The 21862-nt window shown below is 46.7% G+C and overlaps 2 protein-coding genes and 1 pseudogene across 3 annotated transcripts in view; all 3 read left to right on the top strand.

Moving 5' to 3' along the window:
* LOC309562622 (uncharacterized protein) overlaps positions 1 to 21862 on the top strand; it is a gene marked incomplete at its 3' end in the record, with an annotated part of 500517 nt that overhangs the window by 172039 nt on the left and 306616 nt on the right. Inside the window, exons 4-5 of the mRNA XM_082266875.1 lie at positions 20005 to 20139; positions 20218 to 20266. Coding sequence (XP_082123001.1) covers positions 20005 to 20139; positions 20218 to 20266 — 184 coding nt within the window. The remainder of the gene's footprint in view (positions 1 to 20004; positions 20140 to 20217; positions 20267 to 21862) is intronic.
* On the top strand, positions 1581 to 21317 carry LOC309563945 (uncharacterized protein; the record flags this gene model as incomplete). Its single annotated transcript, XM_082268576.1, has 3 exons — positions 1581 to 1659; positions 20788 to 21015; positions 21171 to 21317. The coding sequence occupies exons 2-3, from the start codon at positions 20860 to 20862 to the stop codon at positions 21315 to 21317; spliced, it is 303 nt and encodes a 100-aa protein (XP_082124702.1). The 5' UTR covers positions 1581 to 1659; positions 20788 to 20859.
* Positions 5570 to 8291, top strand: LOC309563946 (annotated as a pseudogene). The gene is made up of 4 exons: positions 5570 to 5635; positions 7045 to 7120; positions 7280 to 7670; positions 7738 to 8291. The product of its transcript is annotated as an uncharacterized misc_RNA (transcript).

The raw sequence follows: 21862 nt of genomic DNA, 5'->3' as shown, positions 1-21862 counted from the left end.
TTGTCACACAATGGGTGGGCCCGGGGCGCACTGCTCTGAGCCCTGGGTCCACCCTTTACTGAAGCCTATTAGAGCCTCTGGCTCTAATCACGTGCTTCAGAACAAAAAAACCCCATTGAACTCCATGCGTCCCCAACACACACGCTGCCACTGCACAGAAGAAAGGAGGCGCAAGCACCTAGTGCATTACCCTTGGACACCTTCTAACAATTTATTGAATGCCAAAAACATACAAACATGAAGAGTAAAATTGTGTAAAACAAGTCCGTTTCGCATGAGGTTCACTTGTTTTTTGCGATTTTACTCTTCGTGTTAGTGAGTATGTTTTTGTCATTTTTGGCAAATTATTAGAAGGTGTCCAAGGGTAATGCACTAGGTGCTTGCACCTCCTTCCTTTTGTGATTACGAAAGCTCAGTTTGAAGCGAACTGGGCGAAGGTAGAAATATATCATCTAGCTACCAACATTTGGCCAACTAATTTATAGTAATAAATATGCATAAGACATAGGCGTCTTCTAGGTTGTCCAAACCAAAAACCGCCTATCTCCTGGGCTCTGAGAGGTAATCTTCTAACCACATCCAGCCGCACCCCTGTGGCTAACGAAAACCTTCTACTTGGCTTCTCTTGGATACTTCGGCCTTGCAGCCCCTTACAAGACTAGGGTAGTCTGAGACCACTAAAATCGAAAAACAAATACAAGGGCGCACCGGCCTAGTGCATTATCCTCCACAAAGGTTTTATTTGATAAAAGGTATAAAAATACTCACAAACATATTCTTGGTACAAGCATATCAAATGGATGTATTGCCATCAGCATCAGAACCAAAGGGTGTATCGTCCTCTTGAACTTGAAGGCTTACGCGCTTTGAGGCTTAGCCTTTTCCTCAGGCTCTGAGGAAGAGACTAATGCCTCGTACACACGCAACGATTATCGGCCGACTGATCGTCCGACTTTTGTCCAGAGTGGTGTTTTGTTGGTTGGAATGTGCCTAGACTGCACACGAATTTTCTCGGCCAACAAAAATCAACTTCAGAAGTGATGTCATGTGCTGGTTTACTTTCCTTGTGTTTTTTTCTTCTCTGAGCATGCCCAGTCTTGCTCATCAGATTTTTGTCTGCCGAAATCTGTACTGACTGACCGAAAATCGGCCGTTGTGTTGACGGCCAACAAAAATTTTATAGCCTGCACACCAGATTTTATTCAGTCGGTTGTCGAAAGCATCATACTAACAAGCCGAAAATCGGCCGATCGGACGTTGGCCGAAAATTCCCGGCCAACTATCGATGCGTGTGTGCGAGGCATTAGATAGGCTTTTTAATTAAGCTGAGTCTAGGGTTTTAGTAATAAGATGCTATACACAAAATGATCAGGTAGATAATGAACAATTATTGGTAGTTATGATTTTTGTACCAGCATATGTGTTACAGTGAATGTTGTATTTTATATTCAGAAAGGAAACATTGCGGATAATAATCCTGGTATTAATGAAGAGTCTATGAAAGAGGATGAGGAGTATGGTGTGACTGAGGGACTTTTATTTGGACACAAGGATATGATGGCACCACCTAGTATCAGGAACCCACCAGAGAGATGTCCCCGTCCTCTGTATTCCCGGGATTCCACACAGGAAGGTCACACCATCCGTCACTGTCATCAGGTAGATGAGGAAGAAACACTGGTAGTTATGATTTATACACAAGCATGTTTGTAACAATACATTTCTTTTTTTATATTAAGAGTGGAAACATCGGGAATGATAATAATTTTGTTGTTAAAGAAGAGTATAAAGAAGAGGGTGAGGAGTATGGTGGGATGAAGGGGCTTTCAGAAAGACACATGGATGCCACAATGGAGCCACCTAATAACAAAAACCCACCAGAGAGATGTCCCAGTCCTCTGTATTCCCGGGATTCCACACAGGAAGGTCACACCATCCCTCACCATCATCAGGTAGATGAGGAACAATCACTGGTAGTTATGATTTATACACAAAGATGTTTGTTACAATTCATCTCTCGTTATATATTCAGAGTGGAAACCTTGTGGATAATAATATTGTCATGAAAGAAGAGTATAAAGAGGAGGATGAGGAGTATGGAGTGATGAAGGAGCTTTCAGGAGGACACAAGGGTGTCACAATGGAGTCACCTAATAGCAGGGATTCACCAGGATGTCCCCATCCTCTGTATTCCCGGGATTCCACACAGGAAGGTCACACCATCCCTCACCATCTTCAGGTAGCTGAGGAACAATCACTGATAGTATCATTAGGATCTGTACATTATCTGCATTGTTACCATTGATGTCATTTTTATTATATATTCAGAGTGGAAACCTGAGAGATTCTAAAGTTGATGTTAAGGAAGAGATAAAAGAGGAGTATGATGAGGATGGGGTAATGGAGGAGTTTCTAAAAGGACACAAAGATCTGTACCAGGTCACAATGGTGGAGTCATCCAGTTACAGAAACCCACCAGAGAGATGTCCCCGTCCTCTGTATTCCCGGGATTCCACACAGGAAGATCACAACTACGCAAGACTTTATAAGGTAGCTGATGGATGATATTTGGTAGATTTGATTTATACCCAAGCATGTTTTCTACAATGAATGTTGTAGAAGAATCCAGATCACTGTGTGCTTCAAAAGATCATCTGGGTCTATTGAACCCATTAACTGGTTGCCGACCGCCGCATGACTATATACGGCGGCGGTCAGCCCCGGCCAGGCAAAGTGACGTATATATACGTCACTAGCCTGTCACTTCCTTGTAAGCCAATAGCGGGCGAGCGCGCGCCCGCAGAGGCGCACGCTTGCCCCGGCTTGTTCCCTGGGAAGTGCGTGCGTGTGACCGGCGGACCCGATGTCATTCTCCCCTGTGTATGAATAGTGATCATACGGTTCTACTATGTAGGACCGTTGATCACTGTTCCTACACTAGTAGCTATATCCAATCACAGTAAAAAGCACGCCCCTAGGGACACACTTAACCCCTCCTTCCCCGAAAAAGTTAACCCCTTCCCTGCCAGTGTCATTTTACAGTAACAGTGCATATGTATAGCACTGATTACTGTAGTAATGTCACTGGTAACCCCAAAAGTGTCAAAAATGTCAGTCAAGGGTCCGATCTGTCCCCCGCAATGTCGCAGTACCGCAAAAAAAGTCGCAGATCACCGCCATTACTCGTTAAAAAAAAAACAACAAAAATGACAAAAATCTTTCCCTTTGTTAGTAAACGCGATAACTTTTGCGCAAACCAATCAAAATACGCTCTTTGCGATTTTTTTTTCACCAAACATAGGTAACATAAAACAAATTGGCCGAAAATGTTAAAAAATTTTGATTTTTACATTTTTTTGGGGAATTTCATATAAAAAAATTTGAAAAATATTGCTATTTTTGCAAAATTGACGCTCTTTTTTTGTTTATAGCGCATGATCAAAAAATCGCACAGGTGATCAAATACCACCAAAAGAAAGCTCTGTTTGTGGGAAAAAAAGGACATCAAATTCGTTTAGGTACAGCGTCGCACGACCGCGCAATTGTCCGTTAAAGTCACGCAGTGCCGAATCGCAAAATAACCCCTGGTCAGGAAGGGGGTAAAATCTTCCGGGGCTTAAGTGGTTAATGTGGTGCAAAATGAGCAAGTGCTGAATAATTTACATTTTAGGACATATACATTTATAACATTCTGATCATTTACGCAAAGAAGCTGATTACCATATGACACACCCCTCATTAGGACTAGCCAAACCCACTTATCTAAGGCTGGCCATAGATGAGACGATTTTCTTTCCTTCTACTTCGGGTGGAGGGAAGGAAAATCGCTAGATTTCCCCATCAACACAGTCAGTGTTGATGGTGGAATGGCTCCAGCTGTGCTATTGTATTCTGCCAGCGGGGGGGGGCGTGAGGAACATTCCCGACAGAACCCAACGAGATACGAACCATCTATAGCCGCCTAGCCTTCTGGATTATTATGGTCTCCCCAGGAAGTTGTGTTCTGTCAGTCTCTTGGAGAATGTGGTGGTCTTTTCTACCCTCCCCAGGAGACGAAACACTTGAACACTGGCAAATATTTGCCCGGTTGTTCCCTTACCCAGGGTTTCAATCTGGTCCTTCACAATAGGTGGTCTTTTCTTTGTTGGCGCATCTTGTCCCTCGCTTTTAGGACTATGGGTGCTTCACTGAAGGGGTCAGGATATTCTTAACACCCGTACACACGAGTAGAAATTTGGCCGGGAAATTTCGCCCGACGACCGATCTGCTGATTTTCGGCTTGTTAGTATGATGCTTTCGACAACCGACTCCGACTTTTCGGCCGAAAAAATCCTGGTGTGCAGGCTATAAAATTTTTGTCGACCGTCAGAACACGTCCGATTTTCGTCTCATTAGTACAGATTTCGATGGGGAAAAATCTTATGAGCAAGACTAGGCATGCTCAGAGATGAAAGAGCACAAAGAAAGCAATCCAACACATGACATCACTTCTGAAGTAGAATTCTGTCGTGCGGGAAAATTCGTGTGCAGTCTAGAGCACATTCCAACCAACAGACACCACTCTGGACAAAAGACGGACGACCGGTTGGCGGAAATTTGTTGCGTGTGTACGAGGCTTTAGAATCAGGTTCTATACTAAGGTTGGACACCTGCTCCCCTGGGGACTTGTCCCTGTGTTTTTTATCTGTTGACTACTTTATGTTGTTGGCCTGTTTCTTGGGTAGTTCTACAGTTGTTCTGGTTTTGGTGGGTTTCTTGTTTCATAGTGCTGGTTGAGGCTCGGTGTTCTTTCAGGAGGAGTCATCCACCTTGGCAGTGATCTTTTCTGTCCATGTCTGAGTGTAGGCAGGTGGAGGTGGAGGCTGCAGTATATCCTCCAACCTAAAAGTGGCACTATGCCTTTTCTTTAGGCTGGCAGGAGCCTATTGAGGACTACTTGTCCCCCAGCTATGGGCTACAGGCAGCCATCTTGGGGAGGACAGCAGTTCCATTGGATACTGAAATCCCCAAGCAGCCATCTTGACTGAGAATTTCAAAAAGAGTGTGATTCAGCATCATTCCGGGGTGTCTGTAGTGCGGGAGTAAGGCTGATTCTCTAGTGCCTTCCATTGGTCATTGGAAGCTTCCCCTGGCTTTGTCTCCTCTGGTTCACATTTGGGGATTATTCTTTCTGATAGTTCTAAGAGTTCCCAGCACTTTTTGTCCTACCACTGGCTGTTGTCCACCCCCTCAGATGGACTGCTTTTGGACGTCTCAACCTCCAGTAGGTGTAAGTATAACCTGACTGTTTTTGAATTGGGAAAGTATGGAAACCTTTTTCTTTTGCTGTTATTCTGTTGGTTTAGGGTGAAGATCTGATGAAGATGAAAGTTAAGGGTGAAGTAGAAGAGACGTACGTGAGGGATGATCAGCAATATACGGAGGAGGCTGGAATGATGAGGACCTTCAAAGAGGAGGACACTCCTACAGAGATGAGCACAGGTGACCCATAATTCTTCTCTTATCTCTGCTCTGTTACTCCACACTGATTGGTCCAGAGTAGGGCGGGAGCTGAGGAATATCAGCCAATATGGGATACCCAAAGAGAACATCTGCTCACTCATATCTACTTGATCCAGATAGAATCTTGATGTACGTAAGTGAACTAACCCGCTCATATTTATTGATCGAGTTTTTATATTTTTCCAGGACACTGATTAGTCCAGAGTAGGTAATAGGAGTGATATCAGCCAATAATAGGTTGATAATGGTCACCTCCCTGTACTGGTGCCTGTCCCCGGGGTTCATCTGGCAGTATTAGGTTGTGTGTCACTCCTAGTTACAGTTGCACAGATATGAGAACACAGATTGGGCCTTTCTTAAGCCTCGTACACACGCAACGAATTCCCGCCGACCGGTCGTCCGTCTTTTGTCCAGAGTGGTGTCTGTTGGTTGGAATGTGCTCTAGACTGCACACGAATTTTCCCGTATGACAGAATTCTACTTCAGAAGTAATGTCATGTGTTGGATTGCTTTCTTTGTGTTTTTTCATCTCTGAGCATGCCTAGTCTTGCTCATAAGATTTTTCCCCATCGAAATCTGTACTAATGAGATGAAAATCGGACGTGTTTTGATGGTCGACAAAAATTATACAGCCTGCGCACCAGGATTTTTTCGGCCGAAAAGTCGGAGTCAGTTGTCGGAAGCACCATACTAACAAGCCGAAAATCGGCAGATCGTCGTCGGACGAAAATTCCCGGCCGAATTTCGACTCGTGTGTACGGGCCTTTAGGTTGGTCCCTCTTCTTTCAGCAGACTTATAGCTAAATGTTACCATAAAACTCTATTACCAGTCTTGTTGGGATGATAAGTAAGGAGTAACAGAGGCTGATACACTTATCTTTCCAAGAGAAAGCTCCCTCAAGTGCTGCATATCACCAGAAGCCTAGGCCTATGATCATTGTTCTAAACTAAAGGGTCTACAAGTCTGAACATTGACCCTCTTATCTATCAGAGATCACATGACCCAGTGCCTAGGCTTGTGGTGGTGTAAAGAGCATGGACCTCCCAGTCCCCATTGGTTCATGCTCTTCTGACAAGGCTGTGTAAATGTAGAAGTGATCTGGGAGGAGGATCAAAGGCCCTTTGACTGAAGAGGGAAAGAGTCCCAGCTGGTTGGGACATCCACAGAGAACATCTGCTTACTCATATCTACCTGATCCAGATGGAATCTTGATGGAAGTGAACTAACCCTCTCAGATCTATTGACGATGTTTTTATATTTTTCCAGGACACGCCATGGAGAAACCCTCAAAGGATCGTCTCACTTTATCTCCGGGTTGGAAAATGGAAGATGAGGACATCACAGGAGAATGTGGAGGAGAAAAGACAATGAGCTCCACTATGGATGGTGGACTTCACAGTGTGGATAGACCATGGAATCCCTCTGACTCTGAGCAACCTCGTACTGTGAGGGACGGTGCCGGAATTCAGGGGGAGGAGACATTTCCCTGTCCTCAATGTGGGGAAAGTTTTAGCTCGGGTTTAGGTCTTTTTATACATCAGGGATCTCACAGGGAGGGAGGAATTCATTTCTGTTCTGAGTGCGGGAAATGTTTTGCATATAAATCACATCTGGTCAGTCATCTGAGAACTCACACTGGTGAGAAGCCGTATTCCTGCCCTGAGTGCGGGAAATGTTTTTCACGTAAATCACTGCTTGTTTTACATCAAAAATGTCATAATGGTGAGGAGCCGTATTCCTGCCCTGAGTGCGGAAAAAGTTTTTTTACCAAACCAGGACTTGTTGTACATCAAAGACGTCACACAGGAGAGAAACCGTATGCCTGTTCTGAGTGTGGGAAATGTTTCATAATTAAACCAGCACTTGTTCTACATCAAAGAGATCACACGGGGGAGAAGCCGTATTCCTGCCCTGAGTGTGGGAAATGTTTTTCAAGCAAATCAGCACTTGTTGTACATCAAAGAGATCACATGGGGGAGAAACCATTTTCCTGTCCTGAGTGTGGAAAATGTTTTATAAGTAAATCAGTACTTGTTGTACATCAAAGGTCTCACACGGGGGAGAAGCCGTTTTCCTGCCTTGAGTGCGGGAAATGTTTTTCAACTAAGTCCATACTTTTTAGTCATCAGAGAGTGCACACAGGCGAGAGACCACATCTCTGCCCCGAGTGCGGGAAAGGTTTTTCACGGAAGTCTATTGCTACCAAACATCAGCTATGTCATAAGAAGAAACAGCTGTTCTGAGTGCGGGAAATGTTATGTACGTAAATCAGTCCTTGTAAGACAGGCATCAAAGATCTCACACCAGGGAGAAGCCATACTCCTGCCCCGAGTGCGGGAAATGTTATGTACGGAAATCAGTCCTAGACAGGCATCAAAGATCTCACACCAGGGAGAAGCCGTACTCCTGCCCTGAGTGAAGGAAATGTTATGTATGGGAATCAGTCCTTGTCGGGCATCAAAGATCTCACACCAGGGAGAAGCCGTACTCCTGCCCTGAGTGCGGGAAATTTTATATATGAAAATCAGTCCTTGTCAGACATCAAAGATCTCACACCAGGGAGAAGCCGTACTCCTGCCCTGAGTGCGGGAAATGTTATATATGGAAATCAGTCCTTGTCAGACATCAAAGATCTCACACCAGGGAGAAGCCGTACTCCTGCCCTGAGTGCGGGAAATGTTATATATGGAAATCAGTCCTTGTCAGACATCAAAGATCTCACACCAGGGAGAAGCCATACTCCTGCCCTGAGTTCAGGAAATGTTTTCTTGCAGAAGTCTTCCCTTAGCAGACATCGGAGAACCCACACAACCCTCTAGTAGTATTAGTTTCCCAAGTGCGGGAAATGTCTTCTAAATGAACCATATTTTAACCATCTTATTTTCTGTTGTAAAACATATTGAATAAAAATGCCGGGGCGGTACGAAAACCGCCATTTTGGAAAGTAAACACCCCCAATATGATTTCATTAATTTTTTTTCGTCACAATTTTTGGGAAATTAAAAAAAAACATGACGGGGTTGCATATCAAGACAATATCCCCCCCAGCAATATCCCCCGGGACAATATCCCCCCGGAAAACATCCCCCTGGACATAATCCCCCCTGGACAACATCCCCCCAGATAATATCCCCCAGGGACAATATCCCCTGGAAAACATCCCCCTGGACATAGGGTTAGGGTTAGAGGGGGGATATTGTCTAGGGGGATATTGTCCAGGGGGGATATTGTCCGGGGGGATATTGTCCTAGAATCGCAGGGTTGAGGTGGTTCAAACATGGAGCTTGGTAACGGTGCGCTAAATTCATGATTGTATGCAGAGGTGGTACGAGGATATTTATCTACACGGATAACGGCACATTTTGCTACCCCATTCCTCACCATCAACCCACTGTCGCTTCCCCAAACCCCCCCCCCCCCCCCAATGCGTTGGTCCTTCACGTTGCGCCCATAATAGACATCACACCGTATTCACAATTTGGACTCTCCTAAACTGCCAGTAAATAGCAATGTGTAACGAGGGGGCAGGGTTATACATTTCCTTCACGTCATTGGCTACAAGCAGCTGGCGGGTGGGGCAAACTAAAATTCCCACGCTGCACCCGGTAGGAGAGAGGGCGTCGCGTTAGGGTTCATTTCCACTGGCTTCGACTTGCCCTATGTATGTTGATTTTCCCATTGCTTTAAAGAGGCCCAATAGAACTCTGACTCAGTAGTACCCCCACCCAACAGATATCCAGCTCATTAGCACCTCTGTTTAGCAGATCCCCAGCTCATTAGCACCCCTGTTCAGCAGATCCCCCAGCTCATTAGCACCCTTGTTCAGCAGATCCCCAGCTCATTAGCACCCCTGTTCAGCAGATCCCCAGCTCATTAGCACCCCTGTTTAGTAGATCCCCAGCTCATTAGCAGCCCTGTTCAGCAGATCCCTAGCTTACTAGCACCCCTGTTCAGCAGATCCCCAGCTTATTAGTACCCTTGTTCAACAGACCTCCAGCTCAGCCCCCTTGTTCAGCAGATCCCCAGCTCATTAGTACACTTGTTCAATAGATCTCCTGCTCAATAGTACCCCCAACTCTGCTAATGCCCACTTAGCACCTCCAGTTTTGCCGATCCCCCATTTAGTAGTACCCTCAGTTCTGTTGATCCCCACTCAGTAGTACCCCCCCAGCTCTGTTGATCCCCCGCTCAGTATTACCCCCAGCTCTGCTGTTGCCCACTCGGTAGTACACCCCCAGCTCTGTTGACCCCCCCACTCAGTAGGAAACCCCCAGCTCTGCTGATGCCTACTCAGTAGTACCCCCCCAGCTCTGTTGATCACTCAGTAGGAGACCCCCAACTCTGCTGATCCCCTGCTCAGTAGTACCCCCCAGCTGTCAACCTGTGGCCCTCAAGTTGTTCAGGTACTACAATTCGCATCATGCCTAGTCATGTCAGTGAATGTCAGAGTTTTACAATGCCTCATGGGATGTGTAGTTCCACAACAGCTGGAGGGCCATAGTTTGAGGATCCCTGCTCTAGAGCTTTGATTGGCAGTCAGAATGCTTTAAAAAAGAGTATCCAATGCCACATATTGAAGCAAGTGTAAAGGAGCCCTTAGGGAACAAACAACAGGAATTTTAACCACTTGCGGACCGCCCCACCCACAATGTACGGTGGACGGGCGGCCTGCACAGGGAAAGCGACGTACCTGTTCGTCGCAGCTTACTTCTGGGTTTAGGGTGCGCGCATGCGCTCCCCCCAGGCAGACCACCGCTGTGATTGTAAACAGTGGGAGCCTGTCATGATTCATGGCCAGGACTTGCTGATCAGCTGTGTCCAATCATAGCCCGGAGCTCTGTACAGAGGGAACGATCTCTGCAAAGCAGGGATGCGAAACTAAAGCCTCGTACACACGCAACGAATTTCCGCCGACCGGTCGTCCATCTTTTGTCCAGAGAGCGTATCTGTTGGTTGGAATGTGCTCTAGACTGCACGCGAATTTTCCCGTACGACAGAATTCTACTTCAGAAGTGATGTCATGTGTTGGATTGCTTTCTATGTGTTCTTTCATCTCTGAGCATGCCTAGTCTTGCTCATAAGATTTTTCCCCATCGAAATCTGTACTAATGAGATGAAAATCGGACGTGTTTTGACGGAGGCCAAAATTTTAATGCCTGCACACCAGGATTTTGTCAGCCGAAAAGTCGGAGTCGGCAGTCGAAAGCACCATACTAACAAGCCGAAAATCGGCAGATCGGTCGTCGGACGAAATTTCTTTTCTTTAGAGATCAGTTAAGCCCCGTACACACGAGAAGAAATTTAGCCGGGAAATTTCGTCCGACGACCGATCTGCCGATTTTCGCCTTAGAATTCTGTCGTACGGGAAAATTTGTGTGCAGTCTAGAGCACATTCCAACCAACAGACACGCACTCTGGACAAAAGACGGACGACCGGTTGGCGGAAATTCGTTGCATGTGTACAAGGCTTTAGTAAAACAGCACACATTACACATTGTTGGGCACAAATGTAACCCCCTAACTGTTAACCCCTTCCCAGCCAGTGTCATTAGTACAGCGACAGTGTGAAGTATTATCACTGATCCCTGTATTAGTGTCACTGGTGATGTCAGTGTTAGTATCAGATTTCCCACCGCACTATTACAGTCCAACTATAAGTCACTGATTGCCGCCATTACTAGTATAAAAGAAAATTGCAGTGTGTAAAGAATAGTTTGTAGACACTATGGAACTTGGGCTAGAACTACGACTATAACAGACTTGTTAACTCAAAAGATCCAGGATGGTAATACACTTGACTCCTGACACTCTGGTTAGCTCAGAAGTCCTGTGAATAGCCCCCTCCAGCCTTTCACTGACTGAGGTAGCTCCTTGTAACTGCTTGTGCTGCCGCAACTCTTAACGCTGTACACTTCACACTGTGCACATAAACTCTTCAGGGCCCAACTGCTGGCGCCCCCTTTACACTTCAGGGTCCTCTGACTAGGCACCCCCTCTAACACTTCAGTATCCTCTGACTAGGCACCCCCTCTAACACTTCAGGGTGCTCTGACTAGGCACCCCCTTTTCTGCTAGCTGACTCCTGGATCCCTGGGACCTTCTCCGGAGTGGTCCCCTCTACATTAGGCAGACCCCCAGGGGCAGTTCACAGTACTCACGACTTTGGAAGGCTTTCCTGGACCTGGACCCCTCTCTCTCTCCACTGGTTCTCGGCACACTGAATCCCCTCTGCAGCTCAGCTCAGCTCACTCTGCAACCCTCAGGCAGCCACCCAAGACTCCCTATCCTTCTGACACGAGGAGAGACAGCCGTACTCTCCCTCCTGGGACTCTGCTTCCCGCCAAAGACGCTGCGTCATGCGATCCCTTCAAACTTATACCCACTCCCAGAATCCTCTGCAGCAGAATCTGCCTTCTGGGGTAGATACAGGCCTGAATGTGTCTCTGATTGGGTTTCCTCCACTGCCCAATGAGAATCCTCTCATGGAGCCAGTGGGGAGACTCCCCTCTCAGCAGACACACCTGGGAGACATGACAGCCCAGCTGAAATCATGGCCCTGCTGTTAGGCAGCCAAGGCCCACTATACTTATACCTAGCACCTACCTGGAAGGGTGCTACATCAGTTTTCAGGAGAGAGAAGGCCGGTGCCCTATGGAGACATGGGGTACTGGTTGGTATCCCTCTTTGATGTAATTGGTATGGAATGGTGAGGGTAGTGAGAGAACCTTTTCCCTCCGGGGTTGAATCTGGCCTAGAAAAAGGCTTGTCCTCAGTTGAAGGCAAGGTTTTCTCCAAGCTGTCTAAATTCCGATACCTCCTGGTAGGGATGGGGGCTGCACTGGCCTGGCTAAAGGCCGGGGTGTGAGAGAAGCCTGTAGTGTACCTGCCCCTGGTATGGCTCCGTCAGGGGTGCCTTAATTTTGAAAGGTGGCGGAACTTGAAGGAATCTCTATTCTCCATTTTGTTTTTTCAACTCCATCTTATTACTAAAACCCTAGACTCAGTTCAATAAAAAGCCTATCTAAGTAAATGTCCTTAAAAGTTTCCAGGACGTTACGCTTTGTGGTCAAACTGACCCTTAGAGCAAGTCTGTTTGAAGTAACTAATTATGCCTTTTTATAACCCTTAGAACAAGTCTGATGTAATGCCAACTATAACTATGCCTTATTTTAATTAGCTCATATGTAAGTACGTGACTTGAAGCACATAATGGTAAACTGCTATTCTTGTATCAATTCTATGTATAATCTCCTGGAAAGGGACTTCCCCTTTTACTCTCTCTATAAAATGCTCTTTACTGTTCGAATAAAGCCGAGAATTCTGTGACATCGTACCTGCCGTCTCTGTGTCTCATTGAGTGCTCCCAGATATCTGAAGGAACTTTGATGCCTAGGGCCATGCGAGTCTCAATTATTGCCAACAGAACTCATCTGGGTTTTTTGGCACTTTGGCCACTGCACCGCCACACACTTTTTTCACACCTAACTCAAGGGCTGGTACTTTTGGCTGGGACCAGAGGAATTTTTGATTCCTGGCCAAAGGGCTTGCCCCGGTATTGCACCATGGCACTTTAAAGCACTTCTCCACTTTCCTTTACCCACTTTTATCCATGTGTTTGTCACTTGCACGTGTGCACTTCACTCACAGTGATTGAGGATGTAGGTCCTCGGGCCTGCCCTGAAAGTCTTAGGAGGGGTCGCATATGGCCTTCTGGTTTAGTTCACCCTCTCTCATGGGGTCTCCCTTTGGGGGAGTCCCACCTAGTACTTGGGGTAGGCTGTTTCGGCAGTCCTTCCAGAGAACGAGGTCTGCCTAGTTTTGGCCAGGTGGACCTGTCAGGAGCCTTGCGCCCCAGGGGATCAGGGTTAGGGTCCTTCCTCTTCGGAGGTGGACCTGGACCATTCACACACCCTGTGCACTTTTTTGTGTTCCCATGTTTTGTGTGTGCATATTTTTTTTTTTTTTTTTCGCATCAGGTGTTAGTCTGAGCGCGTTTCACACACCACAGGCTAAAAAAATAAAAAATCAATAAACACTTATTGAGATTTTTTTTTTACCAGTCACATGTAGCAGAATACATTTTGGCCAAAATTTATGACGAAATTATAATTGTTTTTTTTTTTTTTTTACATTATATCTTTTATAGCAGAAAGCAAAAAATATAGTTTTTTTTTTTTTTTTTAAATATCGGTATTTTTTTTGGTTTATATAATAAAAATAAAAAATTCAGTAGTGATCAAAAACCATCAAAAAAAAATTTGTGTAAAAACAAATTATAGAAATTTCATTTGGGTACAGCGCTGTATGACCGCTTAATTTCCAGTTAAAGTAACGCAGTGTTGAATAGCAAAAAATGGTCTGGTCATGAAGGGGGGTAATGGTACCACAACCCAAACAATTGTGATATACATTACATTACCAAAAGTATTGGGACGCCTGCCTTTACACGCAATGGCATCCCAGTCTTAGTCCGTAGGGTTCAATATTGAGTTGGCCCACCCTTTGCAGCTATAACAGCTTCAACTCTTCTGGGAAGGCTGTCCACAAGGTTTAGGAGTGTGTCTAATGGGAATGTTTCACCATTCTTCCAGAAGCGCATTTGTGAGGTCAGGCACCAATGTGGACGAGAAGGCCTGGCTGGCAGTCTCCACTCTAATTTATCCCAAAGGTGTTCCATCGGGTTGAGGTGCAGGCCAGTCGAGTTCCTACACCCCAAACTCGCTCATCTATGTCTTTATGGACCTTGCTTTGTGCACTGGTCCAAATCATTTGGTGGAGGGGGGATTATGGTGTGGGGTTGTTTTTCAGGGGTTGGGCTTGGCCCCTTAATTCCAGTGAAGGGAACTCTTAAGGCGTCAACATACCAAGACATTGTTGACAATTTCATGCTCCCAATTTTGTGGGAACAGTTTGGGGATGACCCCCTTCCTGTTCAAACATGACTGCACACCAGTGCACAAAGCAAGGTCCATAAAGACATGAATGAGCAAGTTTGAGGTGGAGGAACTTGACTGGCCTGCACAGAGTCCTGACCTCAACCCAGACAGAACACCTTTGGGATGAATTAAAGCAGAGACTGTGAGCCAGGCCTTCTCATCCAAAATCAGTGCCTGACTTCACAAAAAGGCTTCTGGAAGAAAGGTCAAACATTCTTATACACACACTCCTAAACCTTGTGGACAGCCATCCAAGAAGAGTTGAAGCTGTTATAGCTGCTAAGGATGGGCCAACTTAATATTGAACCCTGCGAACTAATGCCTCGTACACACGCATCCATTATTGGCCGGGAATTTTCGGCCAACATCCGATCGGCCAATTTTCGGCTTGTTAGTATGATGCTTTCGACAACCGACTCCGACTTTTCGGCCGAATAAAATCTGGTGTGCAGGCTATAAAATTTTTGTTGGCCGTCAACACAACGGCCGATTTTCCGTCAGTCAGTACAGATTTTGGCAGACAAAAATCTGATTAGCAAGACTGGGCATGCTCAGAGAAGAAAAAACACACAGAAAGTAAACCAGCACATGACATCACTTCTGAAGTAGAATTTTGTTGGCCGAGAAAATTCTTGTGCAGTCTAGGCATATTCCAACCAACAAAACACAACTCTGGACAAACGTCGGACGATCGGTCAGCCGATAATCGTTGCGTGTGTACGAGGCATAAGACTGGGATGCTTTTAATGTTAATGTGCCTGTAAAGGCAGGCGTCCCAATACTTTTGACAATGTAGTGTATATCTGCCTTCCAGGACCCTTGCTATACACGAGATATGTGGAACTTCACACAGGAAACCAGACTCTCATCTAAATGAAGAAATACAATTTATTAGGAGCAGGAACTTTTTTACGTGTGGGTGGGTGTTCCCCATTAACATGGATAGTAGACCTTCATCTAGGATAAGGGTCTGGTATAGCTAAATTAAATCCCTGGAATATATTTCTATCCCACAAGCCAATTACCTCTGAGAGAACCAGTTCTGATGTCACCATATACCTAAAACTTCATCACTGATCAATACATCTGATCTCCACCACCCCGATCACTGCAACTAACTAAAACCCTAAGAAGGTAAAGGTATAATAATTTTGACTTACAAACAGGAGGGGGGGGGGGTGAATAATCACTGATTGGTTACTAGGGGTGGATTCAGGTCTTGTAAAGCAACATGGGGAAGTTTTTTTTTTGACGGTAGAAAGTTCTTCTTAACAATTTTTGTCTCTAGCATCTCTAAATGTAAAATTAGAGGCTAATTACAACAATAATTTAGCAAAATTAGTAAGTTCACGGCAAAGCCAACAGAACCGAAATCCCTCCACTCATCCCCGAGCAGTAATATATTTATTTCCCCTCTTGGTGGGAGTGGAGATGACCCCATCTATAAGGATATACAGTACATACACACACAGCACAAGGCCGCATTCACACTACGAGACGTTTCTGGGAGATGCAGTTCGTCTGAGCTTCAAAAGGTGGAGACAGGAAGTCTCTATGGAAGACAGGAAGTGATGTCAGGGACAGACAGGAAGTATGTAAGGATAAAGACAGGAAGTTCTAGATGAGAGGTGAAATACGAGGAAGTAGAGAGGAGACATTGCTGGAATTGGAAACAAAGGAGGTAATAAGATCATATTTTATCATAGCTCACGTCCTTCTCTATTATTAGGATCCTGATTGTTCTGTCCTTCTTTCCCCTTTAAATTGCCCTATTTTCAGTCTGATATACACACAGACAAATAAATAGACTATTTATCTGCCCAAAATGTTTCTCAGACATCCCAACCTGCAAAAACTAATTTCAGGGAGGTGGCAAAGTCATTTCAGGGTGGTGAGCACCCCCCCCACGCACGCCTGCGCCGCACCCCCCCCCCTTTCCAATTTAACACTACCAGAGAATAATAAAATGAAATGTAATCAGTATACCTGGTCACTGGTGCTGGACACTGATGCTGGCACTGGACACTGGTGCTGGTACCTGTCACTGGTACTGGTCACTGGTGCTTGTACTGGTCTCTGGTATTGGCCTGGTCACTGGTGCTCGTACTGGTCTCTGGTATTGGCCTGGTCACTGGTGCTGGTACTGGTCACTGGTGCTCGTACTGGTACTGGCCTGGACACTAGTGCTGGTGCTGGTCACTGGTACTGGTCGCTGGTACTGGCCTGGTACTGGTACTGGTGCTGGTACTGTTCACTGGCGCTGGTACTGGTCACTGGTGCTGGCCTGGTCACTGGCGCTGGTACTGGTCACTGGTGCTGGTACTGGTCACTGGTGCTGGTACTGGTCACTGGTGCTGTTACTGGCCTGGTCACTGGTTCTGGTACTGGCCTGGTCACTGGTGCTGGTACTGGTCACTGGTGCTGGTCACTGGTGCTGGTACTGGTCACTGTGCTGGTACTGGTTACTGGTACTGGCCTGGTCACTGGTGCTGGTACTGGTCACTGGTGCTGGTACTGGCCCTATCACTGGTGCTGGCCATTGGTGCTGGTGCTGGTACTGGCCTGGTCACTGGTGCTGGTACTGGTGCTGGCCACTGGCCTGGTCACCGGTGCTGGTACTGGCCTGGTCACTGGTGCTGGTCACTGGTACTGGCCTGGTCACTGGTACTGGCCTGGTCACTGGTACTGGTGCTGGTCACTGGTGCTGGTACTGGCCTGGTCACTGGTGCTGGTCACTGGTGCTGGTACTGGCCTGGTCACTGGTGCTGGTACTGGCCTGGTCACTGGTACTGGTCACTGGTACTGGCCTGGTCACTGGTGCTGGTCACTGGTGCTGGTACTGGCCTGGTCACTGGTGCTGGTACTGGCCTGGTCACTGGTGCTGGTCACTGGTGCTGGTACTGGTCACTGGTGCTGGTACTGGCCTGGTCACTGGTGCTGGTACTGGCCTGGTCACTGGTACTGGTCACTGGTGCTGGTCACTGGTGCTGGTGCTGGTCACTGGTGCTGGTACTGGTCACTGGTACTGGCCTGGTCACTGGTACTGGCCTGGTCACTGGTGCTGGTGCTGGTCACTGGTGCTGGTCACTGGTGCTGGTACTGGCCTGGTCACTGGTGCTGGTCACTGGTGCTGGTACTGGCCTGGTCACTGGTGCTGGTGCTGGTCACTGGTGCTGGTACTGGCCTGGTCACTGGTGCTGGTACTGGCCTGGTCACTGGTGCTGGTACTGGCCTGGTCACTGGTGCTGGTACTGGTCACTGGTGCTGGTACTGGTCACTGGTGCTGGTACTGGTCACTGGTGCTGGTACTGGCCTGGTCACTGGTGCTGGTCACTGGTACTGGCCTGGTCACTGGTGCTGGTACTGGCCTGATCACTGGTGCTGGTCACTGGTGCTGGTACTGGTGCTGGTCACTGGTGCTGGTACTGGCCTGGTCACTGGTGCTGGTACTGGCCTGGTCACTGGTGCTGGTACTGGCCTGGTCACTGGTGCTGGTACTGGCCTGGTCACTGGTGCTGGTACTGGTGCTGGTACTGGCCTGGTCACTGGTGCTGGTGCTGGTACTGACCTGGTCACTGGTGCTGGTACTGGCCTGGTCACTGGTGCTGGTACTGGCCTGGTCACTGGTGCTGGTCACTGGTGCTGGTACTGGTCTCAGGTGCTGGCTCTCTGGTGCTGCTCTCAGTCACAGTCACTGTGTCTGTCACAGAGTGGGGTGTCACGATGATTGGTCCCGCGCCAAAATGCCTCCTGGAGTAGAAGATGTGGCTGTAGTAGAGAGCAAAGCCGCAGCTTGCTCTCTGCAGCTCCTCCCACAGGCGGAGTGCATGACTCATATCACTCCGCCTATGAGCCGGATCTATTTATCCGACGTGATTTCTCATGCATGCTCAGCTTGCTGACAGCTGACACACTGACTCTTCTGCCTGCATCGATGAGTCATCTGACTTACTTGACTCACACACACAGCCGGGATATTGCCCTGAGCTTGCGGGTGTCCGTGAGCTCAGGGCGGAAAGCGGGAGTCTCCCGCGACTTGCGGGAGACTTGAGATGTCTGGTTTCTATTGCTCTCAGACTATTCCCCGTATTGAACTGAACATACTAAAATATAAGAAAGGTTTAACCAAATGTCAATCCCAAATAAAAGATTTCCCTGTAAGGGTAAATTCGTACCTCTCTGAATGGAGCTCGGATGCTGGCTGAAGTCTTCTTCAGGAACGGACATGACCAAGGAGTGCTGATCTCCTGGTCCTCCACAGAGCTCTTTGGTTACTCCCACTGATCTTTTCATCACTACTTGAATTGGTAGGACCTATCACTCAATACCCAGTGTCGGTGGCCATCATCCCGATAAATAGTATATTTTCGTCACTACTAGACATTGTACAGGAGAGGAATGGGACATGATACACCAACACAGTACGGGAACATGGAGTTTCAATGCTGGCTGAAGTCTTCTTCAGGAAGGAACGGACATGACCAAGGAGTGCTTAACTCCTGGTCCTCCACAGAGCTCTCTGGTTACTCCCACTGATCTCTTCATCACTACAAGACATGGTACAGGAGTGGGTATGGGACATGATACACAGTACAGGAACATGGAGTTCCAATACTGGCGGAAGTCTTCTTCAGGAAGGAACTGGATTACCAAGGAGTGCTGATCTCCTGGTTCTCCACAGAGCTCTCTGGTTACACCTACTGATCTCTTCATCACTTCAAGGCATGGTACAGGAGAGGGTATGGGACATGATACACAGACACAGTACGGGACCATGGAGCTCCAATGCTGGCTAAAGTCTTCTTCAGGAAGGAACTGACATGACCAAGGAGTGCTGATCTCCTGGTCCTCCACAGAGCTGTGCAGTTCCTCTTGTTGATCTCTTTGACATGGTACAGGGATACGGTACAGGGACAGAGTAGTGAGGTTGAGGTCATCAGGCTTCAAACTACACAGCGCTGGGGGAGAGGAGACCAGGACATCAACACTCTGGGATGAGTTGGTTTCCGAAGAAGACTTTATCCAGCATTTGGTCTTCATCAGAGTAGATTTAGGAAAGCAACCAATAAACTGTAGGCTTTGCCCTTCCCAGGAGTACAGTGACTCCACAGGGCAAGTAGTGGATACAAAAAGCTTTGATTCTAACAATAGCTGCATATTAATAAACTTATAAACTATAATCTTAAACAAACTAGACCTCACAGGAAGATGATGGAGCTGCTGACAGGAGAGGTGAGCGATGCCGGGAATTCTGGGACAATACCCAGCAGTGCCGGGGCAAGGTCATCCAGGGCAAGGATGTCAAACTGTGCCCCCCTTCCCTTAGAATTAGGGTCAAGGCGCCCCCCATTGCTGCAATAAACTATTGCACCCAGCGCAAAGATGCCAAACTCTGCCCCCCCTTCCCTTAGGGTTAGGGTAAAGGCGCCCCCCCCCCCCCATCCCTGCAATAAACGATTGCACCAAGGGCAACCGTCCCTCCTGCCTACCCCTTGTCCCGGCCCTGATACCCAGTAACAGACAAGGGATGTGTCTGGACGGTGACTGTATCATTGTGTGTGTCAGGTTCCTATAAGGTGTCAGGATCTCACTGTCTATTTCTCCATGGAGGAGTGGGAGTATTTAGAAGGACGCAAGAATCTCTACAAGGACGTCATGATGGACACACAGGATAATGAGAACAATGCACAACATGATCAGGTAGGTGATGAACAATTATTGGTAGTTATGATTACTATACAAACATGTGTTACAATGAATGTTGTATTATAGATTCAGAAAGGAAGCATCATGGATAATAATATTGGTATTAATGAAGAGAAGGATGGTGTGATGGAGGAACATTCAGATGGACACAAGGATTTGATGGAGCCACCTAATAACAGAAACCCACCAGAGAGATGTCCCCGTCCTCTGTATTCCCGGGATTCCACACAGGAAGGTCACACCATCCCTCACCATCATCAGGTAGATGAATAACAGTTATTGGTAGCTATGATTTAAACACAAGCATGTTTGTTACAATTAATTTTTCTTTTTATATATCCAGAGTGGAAATCTCGTTAATAATAATATTGATATTAAAAAAGAGTTTAAAGAGGAGGATGAGGAATATGGAGTGATAAAAGAGTTTTCAGAAGGACACAAGGATGTTACAATGGAGCCACCTAATACCAGGAACCCACCAGAGAGATGTCCCCGTCCTCTGTATTCCCGAGATTCCACACAGGAAGGTCACACCATCCCTCACCATCATCAGGTAGATGAGGAACAATCACTGATAGTATCATTAGGATCTGTACATTATCTGCATTGTTACCATTGATGTCATTTTTATTATTTATTCAGAGTGGAAACCTGAGAGATTCTAAAGTTGATATTAAAGAAGAAATAAAAGAGGAGGATGATGAGGATGGGGTGATGGAGGAGTCGGAGTTTCCAGAAGGACACAAAGATCTGTACCAGGACACCATTGTGGAGTCATCCAACTATCGGAACCCACCAGAGAGATGTCCCCGTCCTCTGTATTCCCGGGATTCCACACAGGAAGATCACACCATCCCTCACCATCATCAGGTAGGTGGAGTTGAGGGTTGGGAACATAAAGTGATTGAACACTCTGACATGTGGAGACGATGTGTGGACTCTACAAGATGATATTTTCTATGTGATCTCACATCATAAATACTTCTATGTTACAGTTGTTATTTTCTGCCATTCTGTTGGTTTAGGGTGAAGATCTGATGAACATGAAAGTTGAGGGTGAAGTAGAAGAGACGTATGTGAGGGATGATCAGCAATATACGGAGGAGGCTGGAATGACGAGGACATTCATAGAGGAGGACACTCCTACAGAGATCAGCACAGGTGACCCATAATATATTCTTCTCTTATCTCTGCTCTGTTACTGCACACTGATTGGTACAGAGTAGGGCGGGAGCTGAGTGATATCAGACAATAATAGGTTGATAATGGTCACCTCCCTGTACTGATACCCGTCCTGGGGTTCAGCTGGCAGTATTAGGTTGTGTGTCACTCCTAGTTACAGTAGCACAGATATGAGAACACAGATTGAGTCTTTCTTAGGTTGGTCCCTCTTCTTTCAGCAGACTTATAGCTAAATGTTACCATAAAACTCTATTACCAGTCTTGTTGGGATAAAAAGTAAGGTGTAACAGAGACTGAAACACTTATGTTTCCAGGAGAAAATACTGCTGATGGCTCCCTCCAGTGCTGCATATCACCAGAAGCCTAGGCGTATGGTTCTATGGTAAAGGGTCTGCAAGTCTGAACTTTGACCCTCTTATCAGTGCCTAGACTTGTGGTTGTGTAAAGAGCATGGACCTCCCAGTTCCCATTGGTTCCTGCTCTCCTGACAAGGCTGTGTAAATGTAGAAGTGATCTGGGAGGAGGACCAAAGGCC

The sequence above is a fragment of the Pelophylax lessonae genome (assembly GCF_965119305.1).
Source record: "Pelophylax lessonae genome assembly, chromosome: 9".
Lineage (NCBI taxonomy): Eukaryota > Metazoa > Chordata > Amphibia > Anura > Ranidae > Pelophylax > Pelophylax lessonae.
This window is presented reverse-complemented; position numbering and strand designations above follow the sequence as displayed.